The sequence below is a fragment of the Equus caballus genome, chromosome 6 (genome assembly GCF_041296265.1).
Source record: "Equus caballus isolate H_3958 breed thoroughbred chromosome 6, TB-T2T, whole genome shotgun sequence".
In the NCBI taxonomy this organism is placed as follows: domain Eukaryota; kingdom Metazoa; phylum Chordata; class Mammalia; order Perissodactyla; family Equidae; genus Equus; species Equus caballus.
In genome coordinates, this window is record NC_091689.1 from 3,682,046 (window position 1) to 3,697,482 (window position 15,437).

Sequence of the window (15,437 nt, forward strand, 5' to 3'; positions counted from 1 at the left end):
GCTACTAAAAGCAGTTTTAAATAAGTGATAGAGAACTGGTTTTGAAATTCTAAGTATGTGGAATCCAATCTGTAAACTCTAAACGTGCTTTATAAAGATATTAGTAATGAAGATGATGATGACGACTATAAAATATTCACGGAAACATTTACATTAACTTGGATTCCACTGAACATAACTGTACAGAATCAGAAAACATAAGAGCTGTTTCGAATCTCGGAGATCACGTTTTGGGGCTGATCTGAAGATTACAAAATTCTTTTTAGAGTAAGACATGGTTAAAATAAAGGCATACCCAAACAGAGAAAATCACAAGGAAATCAGGACTTCAGAATTACTTCAACAACTACAACATCAAGTTTCCAAATTTCTTCAAATATGTCAGAAGCACATTATTTAAATGCATATGCAATATGCTAATCATAAGTAGTTGCTTAATTCAACAAATAATTCCTGGGCTCCAACAACGCCACAGTATGACACTGTATACTGGGGATGAAGACACACAGCATGGTCACTGTCCTCAAAGAGTCACACCCGGAAAATCTCCGATCGGCTTCTTTGAAATCAATGTGTGGCCCCAAAATAAAGCTGCATGCTTTGAAAAATATTCTTAAATTCATATTCAGTAATTAAGATAGGCTTCCCTATGAACTAACCTAAAATACTGTAATTTTCTATAAGATCGCATGTGCTGTAGTCAGGCTGCTTCAATGATTTCATGAAACTAGCGTGATGTTTGTTCCTCCCGACCTACAAACTAGAAGCTCTTCTAGGTCCCCAACGAACGTCAGCTGTCTTTCTCAGGTGGCAGTACTATTTTCCATCTTCATCTGCAATGGATATTAAGACCTCTTAAACTGCTGACCACACCACCCATCAACATTCCTGTGCATTATAAAATTGCTTTCAAAATAAAATCTTAAAAAAAAAAAGGGGGGGAACGGCCCCATAGCCGAGTGGTTAAGTTCGCGCACTTTGCTGCGGCGGCCCAGGCTTTCACCAGTTCAAATCCTGGGTGCAGACATGGCACCGCTCATCAGGCCATGCTGAGGCGGCATCCCACATGCCACAACTAGAAGGATCCACAACTAAAAATACACAACTATGTAACCGGGGGGCTTTGGGAGAAAAAGGAAAAATCAAATCAAAAAGAAAAAAGATTGCTTCATAGAGTTAAGCTATGAAATCAACATTTAAAAACCTGCTAAAGCAGAGGGGCCAGCCCGGTAGTGCAGTGGTTAAGTGCACACATTCTGCTTGGTGGCCTGGGGTTCGCCAGTTCGAATCCCGGGTGTGGACATGGCACCACCTGGCAAGACATGCTGTGGCAGGCATCCCACATATAAAGCGGAGGAAGATGGGCACCAATGTTAGCTCAGGGCCAGTCTTCCTCAGCAAAAAGAGGAGGATTGGCAGCAGATGTTAGCTCAGGGTTAATCTTCCTCAAAAAATAAAAAAAAAAAGAGAAAACTCTAAAGCAGAGATGTAAAACTACATTAAAGACAATGAATGGATCATGGCCAGCAAGAATTGGTTGTAACCCGGTTACATGTATTAATATAAGTTAAAGACTGAATCTGGGGGATTTACACAAGGAAGCCAAGAAAAAAAAATGACTGTCAGAAATATTTTGGCTGAACCTATATCTAGGGAATCTAAATCCATGTCCATTCAAGGGAGAAAAAATTGGACAAAGGACTTCAACCATAATGATCCAAATGGCAATGCTATCTCTATTGTGATGCTGAATATATCAGGCTCTCTTACTCTGATGCCATTAAACATCTGAATTATATAACTGGCTCCCTTTGTTCAGATTTCCTGCTTACCAAATAGCCTTCACTGATTACCCATATAGGTCAGTTCACAAGAACAAAATGATCTGGTCAAGCCAACTGGAGTGATCCAGATCCTATGTTAGTTGGTTGGGGGTTTTTTGTTTGTTTTATTTTTAATCAAGATATAGACCTATACTGGCATTCAGGTTTTCAATATCAATTTTGTAAATGTGTTTAAAGGGAGTTAACCCTGAGATATGGATCCACTCTAAGTGTGCTGTCAATCAAGTTTCAGAACTCTTGAGGGCCAAATCCTGCATTATAAAAAATTTCTTGGGGAACTATCATCCTGTGGAAGCCTATCTCAAAAGTTGGTTTATTTTCATCTCTGTTTCATTGTGCATCTTCAATTTTACACACTTTTGAAAAACTCTGTGGTAAAATGTGAGAAGCAATTCAATCATGTACTATGGATATAAATCATCATAAGCACATCACACTTATTTGCTTCTAAATGCAATAGGATTATTAATAGCTCAAATAAAATAAGAATTCATCTAGACCTTGAAAGATAACAATCTTTGCTACAAAAAAACCTAACATATTTTTTGCACCCCAGCATCAGCAGTGAATCAGACAAAGTAAGTGCTTAATAAATGTTTGTTAGATCAATGATTGAAAGATGAAAAATATCTCTCTAGAGAGTTCTGAATCTCCACATACAGGAAATCTCAGATGAAGTATTTCCATCATTAACATTCATCTGGAATTCCACGGCGTCTTGAGAAATAAGAGCTTACATTTTTAAGATGGAGTTCTATAATAGATATTTTGCAGCAACAAATATGTTAATTATGTCAAGACGTCTTCTACACCACAATATTCCATCTAAGTAATATTACCCCAATGGGCACAATATTATATACTTTTTTAAAAATTGTGTACCAATTCATTTTCAAATAATATATATCATGTGAGTACCTTTATCTCAAAGTTTCCAAAAAGGTTCTGGGTAAAGTATTAAATTCCTTGGTTATTAATGTGGCAGAACTGGACAGTATTTAGCTAACAAATCATTCCTCATATATTTTAAATTACATTTTTACTTATAAAGAAATAGGTTACAGAATAAAGACAAATCATTACAGTAGAGGCATTGGATTATATGGCAGACATCAGCCTTATGATTTTTTTAAATATATAACCATAAAAGTTATGCTGTTAAACATACCAAACAATTTTAAAGAGAAGGGCTGGAATATTTTGTTTAAAAATCAGTGAGTCAATCCCATCACTAACCCAGCCTCTGAAACTGGCATAACAGGACTCCATTAAGCAAAGAGAGTTCATTAAAACCTGTGCTCATACATTTCAATAGAGAATTTTGATTTATTGGGGCAAATGGGGAAATAAGGTCACTGATCAAATGCTGAGAATTACTTAGGCAGGAATTTTTAAGAAATACCAAACTATCGTTAAAGTAAAACAGGAGCAAAGAAACCACACCACAAGCTACATATTAGATTTCCTTCATTAGGAAAATTCACACTTCAGTCTAATCTATCCACCTCCCTCATCACTAGCTTCTCCCAGACTCCACAGGTGCTTCAAACTCTCCATATCCAGAATTAAACTAAACTACGTCTTTTCCTGGAAACCTGCTCCAGTATTTCCTATCTTCCCTGATGGAACCTACCACCATCTAACCAGTAATCTAGAGATCTTCATCATGAACTTCCTTTCCTCAACCCTATTACCTAAGTCCTGTCCACTATAAGCTATTGAGAATTTCCCAAATCCTTCTCCGTCTTTTTATCCCCACTACCACTAGCTCTCCTGACTTCTCACTCACTCATTGCAACAGCCTGTTAAAGAAGGCCCTGCCTCTAGCCTAGTCCCCATCCACAATCTTCTTCCCCCTACGGCAGCCAGTGTGACCCACTTTAATCAAAAGACGGACGTCACCTGCTTTGTTAAAACCCTCGGCTCCCTTGAAAACGAAATCCAAGTTTGCCCTTATACAAGATATTCCATCATCCTGCCCTGATCAATTCTCCAGAGTCATCTCTGGCCACAAATTCCTCAACTCCAACTTTACACTCTAGAAATACCAAGCTGCTTGTATTTCCCAGAACATCTCGCGTCATTTCTCATCTCCCATTGCGGGTGCATCGTCTACTGAAAAAACCTTCCACTTCTCTCCCAAATCCTGTTGATTAAATAAGTCCCAACTTAAGCAGCCTCTCCCTCCAGGAAGTCTTCGCAAACTAGTATCGTCCCCCACTCCTCATAACAATCAGGCCGCTGAGCAGACCACAGTAGAATGCCCTGTTGAGATGTACGCCTTCAAACTAGCGTGAGATTCTAGAGGACAGGCATGGGGTACTATCCATCTTTGGCATATAAAACGTAGACTATAAATATTTGTTGAATTAATCAACTAGAACAATACAGCAACATGTCAGATGCTGTAAGTAATAACTATATTTTAAACTTACTTCAAATTTAAAACACCTCAACTACTACCTCCAAAATGCACAATTAGCAACAATCAGGCCTGACTGGGTATCATCAAATGAGAATGTGTGGTACCACCAGAAGCGTCATATAAGGTGAAATTTTAGATGCAGATTTTTCTAAGGAAAACTTGATTCTAGATATGGATAAATTGCTCTATTAAGAGAACTTTGCTTTCTTCCATTCTTAACGACCAGTGTCTTTGGAGCACCAATGGTAAGCAATGATTTTCTTTACAGATAATGAAAAACACAAAACTGTACTCAAGAACGTTGAAATCCAATAAAAAAAAATTCTAACATATAGACACACTCTACTTCTTTCTTAACCAAAATCTCCTAAATGCTTTAAATGAGAGGTTTTTTCTTCAATTATTTTACCCTAAGTTATTAGAAATTCCTATCTCTGTTCCACAGACCTATGTAGTAAAAAAGAAAGAGCAAAAGACTTGAATTTCAAACAGATCTGGATTTGAAAATAAACCCTTTTTCTTATGAGTCATGGGTCGATGAAAAAATAACTTGACTGCTCTGAGTGATGGCAGCAAGATTATTCATTGGATCTCAGCATGTACTGGGCACTGTGTTAAGCATTTTGCATATATTGCCTCATTTAAACCTCACAACAGCCCACTGGAGGTAGGTATTCCTTATCCCCATTCTACAAATAAGGAAACTGGAGCTCAGAGACCTGAGGTAACACGCCTAAGGTCACACAGCAATTTAGCGACAAAGCGGGAATTCTAACACAGGCTTGTAGAACAACAGAGGCCATATTTTTAACTACTTAATATCTACTGCTTCAGACCCTCAGTTTTCTGTATTACAAAATGGAGTAACTACTTACCTCACAGAGCTGCTGTGGAGACTAAGTAAAATAAGATGGATGCATCTATCACAGTGCTGGACATCCTATGTGCAGTCAATAAACTATGCCCCCCTTCCTTCCCTTGTTCCAGTGGTGATTAAACATTTATAATAAGAGAAATAGTTCCTAAATACTCCTGATCTATTTCAGAGCAAAGAGAGATTCTGAGTCTTGACTAATTCACAAAAGGAGAATACTATCAGATCAATAAATACAGTTGATATAAACAGATATAAAGGAAAAGCAATGAAAACAACATATTCTACCTCACTTTAGGACTGTGACCCTGCTATTGATCTTTCAGAACACCCTAACATCAAAATAGATCACTATTCAAAGTTAGGAGAGAAGAGAATGGAACCTAGAGATCTCAATTCGTTACGGCTGGAAGGAAGGTACTCCCAAAAGAAGCTAACCAATCATGTTACATTAAAAAAAAAAAAGAAGTACTTCTAGTGGGGAAGACAGATTTGGACAAAGATAGAGACAACTAGGAGAACACTTCTACAGTAAGTTGTTTTGTTTCTTGAAGACAGATCTTTATTCTTACTTCAAAGCAGCCTAAAAAGATGGAAGGGTGGAAGTGAGGTGAAAAGAAAAGATGACAGCATTTTTTATATTAATTCCCTACATATGCATACTTCTTTAGTTCCTTTTTTTTTCTTCTGGCACGTAGCCATGACACCTCTGATAGGTGTAAAGAAATCAAATCAAACTTTTTTTTTAAATTTCCTAACAAGTAAAACTAAAGGTAGGGTATCTTGGGTATATACACAAATCTAAGTACTACAATTCAAAACAAAGTGAGTTTTTACATCCAGGCCATCTGGTGTTATATTAGGGTGTATCCTATAGAAATCCAACCAAGGGTGACTGCCAAACTAAGCTATAGGAGACAACTCAGAAAGCTGGTGAGTCCATAGCATGAGCTATACTTTACAAAGTGCATTAGAGTATCTGCTTAACACCATCATCTGATATCACTCCACCCTCAGAACAACCCTGTTCTACGTCTGTAACACTGTTTTTCTCACTAAGACACGGGTGAGAACTGGACATGGCAGACACCTCGAAATAATGACATTATAGAGAGATATCAGTTAAGTAATCAAACTAACCCACAAAGTAATATCACAGTTTTAGGTCCCAATCCCGACAAATTCATCCTTCTGCTAAGGGACCTAAGAGGACAATTGATTTCTTTAAGCCTCCATTTCCACATATGAAAAATAGAAACCATAATATACTTCTGCCTCACTAGGTTCTAAAAATGGAAACTAGCTAAGAAAAAAAAATGAATGTGAAGCACTCTGAAAAGAATAAACTAGATTCCCTGACCTGATTATTGGTCAGAGTCTTGTAAAACTAGAATTACTACTTCCAATTCCATACATGCCACCCACCCATCAAACTGACTGATAAATAGTATTGACTGTGAAGTTGATCCATGTAAAGGTTTTAAAGTAATAGAAACAAAGTTTGTGTCACAATGTATTTTCATACCATTTAACTCTCTCCAAAGAAAATTGACTTGTTGACATTATAAAAATAGGAAATAAGAAAAATAATATTAATTACAAGTTTTTGAACTTTAAAATTTTTTCAAAATAGTCAGCAGCAGGTACAGAACAGCTCGATACCAATACTGAAGCATCTATGCAAGATTTGGAAATGAGCTAACCCAGAAACAGAGGGAATCACAAAGTCAATCTCATCTGATGGGCCAAAATACAATATGGATTACTTTTAGATTGTTCTGTGTGAGTTGTGTGTCTCAGATTCTTAACTTCTAAATTCCATTTTTAAAATCACTTAACACTGTGTATCTCCAGTAGCCATCAAGGTATACACTGTCATCCATGACACAGGAGACCGTCAGCAGACTCAATGTATACACACTAATGATCTCAGGCCACAATGCCCATCTTCTCATCAAAGAGACCCTTATTCATAAGAAAAAGTCGAAAATTCTCCAAGAAGATTCATTCTAAAACATAGGAAGTAGTCATTATAAAATGTTATGATCACTACTACCTCTTACTTCTTTTTAAGATTATCTTACATGCTGAATTTTAAAATCAAAACTGTCAGGCATTATAACATTTTTAGTTCTCTCCCGAGCCGCTGATGCTCTCTTCTAGTACTGTCAAATAATGATAGCTGCTGTCATTATTCTTTATACAGTAGCTGGCAGCATGTCGTACAGATACCCTTCATCTTAGAATAGTCATCAAATAACCTAAACAAATGACTAGGACCTTTTAGTAACACTGCCACTTTCCTAAAGCCAAAATTAGTGAGCTATCACCTCGTATTGATACTTTATTGCCAGAATGTTAGTTATTTTATAAAAATCAAAGGCATCAATTCTTTTACTTTCTTTCTAAACTATTTTAAAGTAACTTTTTCCCTCTTACACATATACGCCTGTCCTCTCCTTATTCAGTCATAAAGGTTTTCACATTTACTTTTGGCTTTAATACTTTCAATCAAAACTGCAATTCTGTTTTTGGAAGCAACAGCCCTTCAGGAAGTACATTTAAAGGCATAAAAAAAAAAGCAGAAAATGAATAAGTTGTTTTCATTTCATAAAGTCAACAATGCATATAAAAGGATTTAGGAAAACCAGTGATCTCAGAAACATGTGATTTGACAGGTTACACACACACACACACAAATTATTCCAAGTCACAGAAAAACATCTGAGTGACCGATTCTAGGTCTCTTATTCTAATTAATAGACAAGAGTCCCTCTCTACACTACTTACTTTGGCAATCTAAAATGCCGATATTCTCCTAGATCTAACTGAGAGGAAAAATGGGTATCTTCTCCATCTAACACCTAAGTGGGTAACCTAGATACTGTAAATAGAGGCTACATAAAGGATGCAACAGACAGCTCTGAAGTGAGAGCCAAAACATTTAACCTGCAACTCTTTGGAAAAGAAGGTGAAAACACGTGCAGCCTAGCCAAAAACTAGACTAACATGGAATTGCCACAGGCTAATAAGTTTAAAAAAAAAAAAACAGAAACAAAAAAACTCTTTGCCCAACATAATTCTACTGCCTTTGGGTGAGAAAAGCTTAAATGTCAAAAGCATAGTTCTTATTTGTTCAAATTGATCATGCCTACCCTCTGCACTGTGTATTTAAAATAAATGGGCGAACTGCCTTTTTGAAACGAGCACTTACAAAACCAGAATCAAAATTCACAAATAAAGCAGCCAATTAACCAATTAACAAGCATTTCCCTGCCTATATTCTAATGTTGGCTAGGGGATGACTGTCAAAAGTCTATGATTAACCATGATTATCTATCCCATATATTCAACGTTTCTAAAGCCAACAGCGAAATATTTAGCTAACAGAAACTATGTATCAGTCTATCTTTACTCTTTAGAAAATTATACAAAAATTATCTGAGAAATGAAATCTATTCTACCAAAGAACTAGGAATACTAAATGTTAAAATGTACAACGTATACTGCCAACATCACAGAAGTAGTGTAACTATTATCAAATCAATAGCTAACTAGCAAAAAAATAAATTAATGCTACAAAAGCCATTATAAGAGATTAGCACTATAATTTACTATAGGTTCACCCACTCACTACTAATTTTTCTTTCTATGTGATAAAGAAATTTCAATAACTGCTTCTAGAATGAAATCTTCCTAGGAAGTGCTTCCCATTAATAAAAAGAAAGAAAACTTTTAAATAAGTAAATTCACATAGTTCATTCAAAATTTCAAGTCAATAGCTAGAATCACTTAAAGTTAATGAACTGCAAAATGTATTCAAGAGTACTCCATATACTTTTGTTTACAATTCGGATATTTGACTATTTACAAAGCTAGTAGCTTTATAGTAACTTTAAGAGTTGAGAACTATAAGAGAGAAGTAGCAAGTAAAATTTGTTCTCTCGACTAATAAAACAAAGGAAAGAAAATATCTTTCCTTCACATCTCACCCAAACTCAAATAGAAAACTTTTAAATTATAATTATATATGTCAGATGTCCTTTCTATATAAGAATATAACACATACCAAAAGTATAATGAAAACACAAGATTTCAAATTAAATTTGAGTAGGAGTAATAGAGCATTTGCACTTGGTAACTACTGATAAATATTATAATTAAGAAGAAAACAAACCATATTCTTAATATTTTGTCTTCTGTCACTGACAGCACGTCAGTTGCTCTTTTATTACAGAAAAACAATGTTTACTCCATGAATGAATGACTCTTTCTCAAAAATACTAGCCCACACTGTCTATTCCTGCAAGTTCAAAACATCTTTCTGAACTTTCTCAGTTCTCTGGACAGTCAAAAACAAAACACTTTCACTTTGTTAGAGAAATGGATGCAAATAACTTGCACAAATTTTCAATTACACTTCACTTCCAATGCTTCGGAGAAGAAACTTTCACACATTAAAAAAAAAGAAAAAGGCAAGTTAACACTGCAATTCTGCCACTGATGGTACCAGCTTTGTGCCAAGGCAATATAAAATTATTTCATTTTTTTTTACTGTGAAGAGTCCTTTGGAAGTGACGTGTTTCCATATTTTTTTCATCCAAAAACAACAACAAATCTACTCATAAACCTAGCAAGCCAAAACAACAACCAGCAAAGCCTAACATTTCTTACCTGATACAGGTAAGCACCAGCTCCCAAAGGCCACCTTGGGATAGTTCAGACTAGTAAGCAGGCTCATGTTTTATGATACCAGAATGAACAGGAATAAATCTGTGTTGTTCTTTCTTTAGCAAAATCTATAGCAGCAGCTACACCACAATCTGAGAGGACCCCACAGACCTAACAAAATCAAGTCTGTCGCTAGAGAAATAGGAAAAAAAAACATAAAATGAAGACTTACTGCTCGTCATGTGACTTGGTGAGGCATGCTGTCCATTGGGTGTGCTGGAGGTGAGGTCAATTGCCATACTGGAGTGCTCCCCTTCAGGTGAAAGCTCATTGTCACCTGCTTTCACAAAATAAAATTTTTTGGTCTCTGTTCGTTGTCACATAAAATCTAATTGCCAACTTTGCTGCACACATGCAGTGGCACGCAGAGCCTTGAAATTTTAACGTAATACACTGTTCCCTTGAAAGAAACTATAAGGAAATATCATTTAGAAATATAGTAAATGAATGAAAGGATGAAAAGCCAGAACCAGTCCTATAAAAAATTACAAAATTTCATTATTGCAAGAATCTTAACTGTAAAATAAGGGGAATTGGAGTGGTTGATTTCTAAAGTATCCTTTGGTCGAAAAAAAAGTTTTCTTTTAACATCTAATTTAATCATTAAGCGTACAGTATTTATAAAGAGCATTTTCCAAAATGCTGGTATTCAGAGAGTTGGATATTTGAAAGAGAGCTGGCTAAAAGCCTGTCAACTTAAAGAAGCTAATTCTCTTACACATTATGTGTTGGAAAAATTAGGTTACAGAGTGGTAAATATTTAGTACATGCCATATTAGTAGACACATACGTAACCTGACCTATTCTAAACTTAAAACAAATGAAAAAAATGAAGTAGGAAAGTGCTGATCTGCTAAGCTACTACTGATTTAAATATTATCCTTAATATAGTAAGCATATTTCCTTATTTTACTTTTGTGCTGTTATTTTCTCAAACTCATTGAAAAGTGAAATTGTGAACAGATAGAAAATAAGATTCTAGAAAACGTATAATTCACAAAGTAAAATACAGGTAATACAAACATAATTTTATTATATTACCAATAACAAATTAGTGAAAACGAATACTTACACGTTATATAGCCATCAATAGCGTCTGTTTCCATAGTCAAAGTGCAGAGCTGCAATACAAAAGATGATCCCCTTAACACAGTGATTCCCTTCAGGACCTGCCATTAAATGCTTAACTTATGTGAAGCTCCAAGCAGTTTAGTCCATGTTGCTGCTGCTGCAACCTGTGCCCAAGAAACATACTACAGTGTACTGCATGTGCTCATTTGCAAGTCATTGAACTCTTTCTGCAAATGATCTGATTCCTGCTGGAGATAGGGGAGGAAAGATAAGTGTGCTGTGAGATGGGCTGTAGCAAGAAAGGAATGACTCTTTTCGTCAGAATTTACTTGGTTTAAAGAAAAACGAAATGGGGGGGCACACCCCAAATGTGCCAGCTTTAAGGGGGATTTAAGTATTTTGCCATTCACGACTTCCTACAATCGCACTGCAGTGAGAGGACTTCCCTAGTATACAGATAGCTCTATTCACAATTGTTGCAAGTCGGTTCATCATGTTCTAATAGGGAGGGGGAGGACAAACAAACATAAGAAAACAAAACAAAAAACTTAGTGCCCAAGTGTGTCTCGAAGGTTTCTGCAGCAGTTACCCAACTGCTGGACTTGGACTGACATTTTCGCCTACCCCAAGTTCTGCGTAAGCACCTGTTCAGTGTAACCTTAATTTCCTGCCAGACCATGGTTGGATACAAACGCCAAGCCTACTGAATACGTTCTGATTTTGAAAATTTCATAAACTTTTTGCTGTCGGGAAGTGGATCACTTTTTTAAAGTTTGGGGAATTATTTTCATGCACCAGTGACACAAAACAAGCAGTTAATTCTCAGAAACAAAAAGTAAATTGTATGAGATGACACCCCCTAGCTTTGATTTCACATAATGAAAAGATCGATAAGCAAACTATAGTCTTTGAAGGGAAAAGTTTAAAAGAACTGACATGTCCTGAGGAGATTCTTACTTATTTTTTTTTCTTTGGCCCTGGTCCTTTTTGCCTTTAGTTTCAAAACTCTCACTGCACCAGCAGCTAAATTATTCACAATGAGCCATTTCTGTATTGATCGCCAAGTATATTTAGCCCTGGCTCCTGGAATTTCTCCATTACTTACTGGAAAACAGGCAGCTTCACTTCTTGTCTCCAAAACCACTTCCCTTCTCCCCCCCCCTCCCCTCTTCACCACCACCCTCCCTACCCCCCAAAAAACTTTTCTTTCTTTCTTTATGGAATAATCAGATCAAATTCCCGACTCAGTCACTACACAGCACTTAAATTTCAACCTGCTCTACTGTTATCAAATTCTTTCAAATTATGATTACATAAGGCTTTAAAGAAAGGCATCCGTAAAGTTTAAAAGGGCAGCAGTTTCTTCGGATATTTTACAAATGAGTTTATCTCTTTAAAAATGTACACATTTAACACACACATACTAAAAAGAAAGAAACGTCAGGGAGAAGCGAAAGAAGTCTGCCCCATCAATGAAATGGTTATTAACCCTCAGAGAAAGAAAGAAAGAAAAAGAAAAGGAGAAAGAGAAACGAAATGTACATACAAAAGAAATTGTCCTTTGATTAAAAAAGATTCATCACCATTTCCAGCTCTGTCGGGATCTCAGCTTCTTCTAACCCCTCAAAGAGGAGGTGACAATGTCGGGCTGAAGATAAACGGAGAAAGAAAGAAAGAAGTTTTTTGTGTTTCCCCCTTCTCTCTTTCCCTCCCTTGCCCCCTCCAAGCCAAGCCCCCTGCAGAGTTCAAGGCGAGGAGGAAGGAAAAGCACTTTACAGGTGGGTCATTCCGAGCCCAAATCCAGCAAACAGATCGGCTGATAAACAAAACCAAGAAATGAGAGAGAAGGAACACCCCCCTTCTCCTCCTCCTCCTCCTCCACCTCCTCCTCCTCCTTTCACCCCTCCCCCTCGTCCCTTTGGGATGGTCTAGTGGGAAAAGTCACTCAGGAATGGCACCACGTACTTTCAGGAAAGAGGAAAAAAAAGAGAGAGAGAGAGGTCAGTCAGTGCTACAGCAATGCGATTAACAAGAAGAGAAAAAACTTGATCCACCGGTTCCTTAAGAATCGACCAAAAGCTAAGACAAGAAAACTGAAAGAAAGGGGGGTGGGGGAGTAGGAGGGGAGGGATAGTCAGGCACAACCCAGCAAGGAACCTAGGCCAACTTCACAGGACTGTTTTTCGCCCTTGGCCAAAAGAAAAAAAAAAGAAAAAGAAAAAAAGAAAAAATTTAAATCTTAATTCCATCTCTTTCGCCCATACTAGAACCTATCAAAGTGATTTAACTGCTGCCTTTTTACATGTGTCATACCAGGTTTTTGTTGTTGTTGTTGCTTAATTCCAACAGGATCTGGATATTACCTTCTATCTGGACTGCCGCAATTTATTCCAGGCTACCCAATCTTTCTTGGAATTCAAGTTACAACAAAGCCAAACAAGTCCAAATCCATGACAGCTATAGAGATGAGAACTGATTAATCGATTAACATCCCATAAACAGATTACAAGGAGGGGACAATAAATTAAGGCAGAGGACATCATCTTCAACCCGATTTCCTGAGCGTCCTTTACAGAAATCATTACCCTAATCAAAACCACAATCCATCCCTCCCAGAGAAAAATATCCATATTATTATTACTGGTTAACAGCAACAAGTCATTTGATCACATCACAGTGCAAAACGAGATGCTATATAATTACACTTAACTTTGAAAACACTCCCCCCTTTTGCAAATCAGATACACATATTTATATATAATCTATGAATCAGAAGACAAATAAAACAAGAGCTGTTCTTCACCACGCAAAAGCCAAGCGGAGATTTACCTCAGCAGTGCATGCAGTAAAATAATCCCATCACCCTTTTGTTTGTGTTTACTGTTAGTGTGTCCTCTCTCTTTCTTTCTTTCCTGTGCCTAACGTGTGTTTGTGCACTGCAGTTGGTGGTGGAAACTAAGGCAGTGGATCTGTAGCTAAGGGTAATCCTGTTTTTACTTCCTCCATCTTCAGCGAGGAGCAGGGTTAGCCCGGGACAGCTGGTCAAACCCCGAGAAACCGATCCGCCGGAGCCCGAGCACATCTCCCCCGCCGGCCGGGCTCGCGCAGACGCCCGCGGGCGGAGGGCGGGCTGGCGGCGGCGGGCGGCGGGGCCCGGGGCGCCGGCGGGCGGCCGTGCGTGCGCGCGCGCGTGTGCGGGGCCCGGGCGCCCGTGCGTGTGTCTGGGTGGGCGTGTGCGCGCGGGCTGGCGAGGGCGCGTGTGCGCGTGTCTGCGCGCTGGGCCGCTCGGCGCGCTCGGCAATCGATTAGAGGACAAGTGTGGCCCCGGCGGCCCCGCGCCGCGCGCCCTCCCGCGCGCCCACCCGGGCCCCGCCCGCGCCCCGGACGGCGCCCCCGCCGGAGGGCCCAGGTAACCGGCCGCCCAGGGGGCCTCGGCGCCTCCAGCACCCGTCCCCCCAGGTGCTGACGAGTCTCACGTTCGCTGCCGGCTGGGAGGGGAGGCTGGCCACGGCGAGGGGAGGCTCATTTCGGCCGCGCCAAGTTCCCGTTCCGTCCGGGGTCGCGGCGGGCGTCCCGGCCGGGCTCGCGGTGCGCGCGTGCACCCGCCGCTCAGGCCCCGCGGTCCTCCCGGCGCCGCGGCTCAGAACGCGGCCCCCACGGACTGGACGCAAGGCAGGGTAGCGGGGACCTCGGGAATGGATAGAGAAGGAAATTCAGGTCTGAGATGAAGCTCGACTATTACTATTTTGAAAGTGCTTTACGGTGCAAGTTTAAAATTAGAGTGTTTACTTGCTTTTTCTCCCCCCGGGGCATGTGCCACATCCAGCAAAGTCCAAGGAACGGGGGATGGTCCAAAAAGTTGTTGGGAGTAAAGTGTCGCCCATCAGTGAGTATATAGCACAGCTTTTTTATTTCGGAGGAACTTATATGGATTGTCATGAGAAAAACAAATGCCTGTTTTTTCCTACAAATAGTAACATTTAGCATCTCTCTTGACCACATTTGCGAAAAGAGGGAATAGAGACTTCTATAATTAAAGGGAAAAGGAAAATGAAAGGAGCTGAAAATACTGAACTGTGTAGTCTGGGTGGCTTAAGTTTGAAAACACATGAAATTATCAGGACTGCCAAACAGCATTTCTGAGAAACCATATCACAGATTGTGAAGCAAATCGATGCCGAAAGAGTGGGAACAGGCTCCATCCTCCTCCTCCTTTCAAGAATCCCAGAAATAGTTGCCAAGGGCTTTTTTTGTTTCTGCTGAAGAAAGAGAAATAATACGCTGAAAGTAAAATCAGCAACTATATCGTGAAGCACCAGTCTATATGTCTGGGAAATTTTGGAAAATGTCCTTTCTTTAGATTTTTGGGTGGAGAAGGAATTCATTCACGTTGATACAGACTAGATAACGGGTACCATATGACTTGTATTATACTATATTTAAATTTTATAATGAACTTTTAAAAGTGTGTTTCATGCATTGTACTTATTAA

At 38.8% G+C, this 15,437-nt stretch overlaps 2 protein-coding genes across 27 annotated transcripts in view; one reads left to right on the forward strand and one right to left on the reverse strand.

Moving 5' to 3' along the window:
- IKZF2 (IKAROS family zinc finger 2) overlaps nt 1-14,699 on the reverse strand; it is a 155,344-nt gene extending 140,645 nt beyond the window's left edge. The window contains exons 1-5 of one of the 26 annotated variants that reach the window (XM_070269140.1): nt 13,775-14,059; nt 13,259-13,402; nt 12,492-12,593; nt 10,947-10,995; nt 10,047-10,151 (exon numbers count right to left, since the gene is read on the reverse strand). In XM_070269140.1, coding sequence (XP_070125241.1) covers nt 10,047-10,151; nt 10,947-10,980 — 139 coding nt within the window. In that variant the 5' untranslated portion in view covers nt 10,981-10,995; nt 12,492-12,593; nt 13,259-13,402; nt 13,775-14,059. 26 annotated transcript variants of the gene reach the window in all.
- SPAG16 (sperm associated antigen 16) overlaps nt 14,257-15,437 on the forward strand; it is a 1,027,170-nt gene continuing 1,025,989 nt past the window's right edge. The window contains exon 1 of the mRNA XM_070269235.1: nt 14,257-14,354. The gene's annotated coding sequence lies outside the window, so the exon portion shown is untranslated. The remainder of the gene's footprint in view (nt 14,355-15,437) is intronic.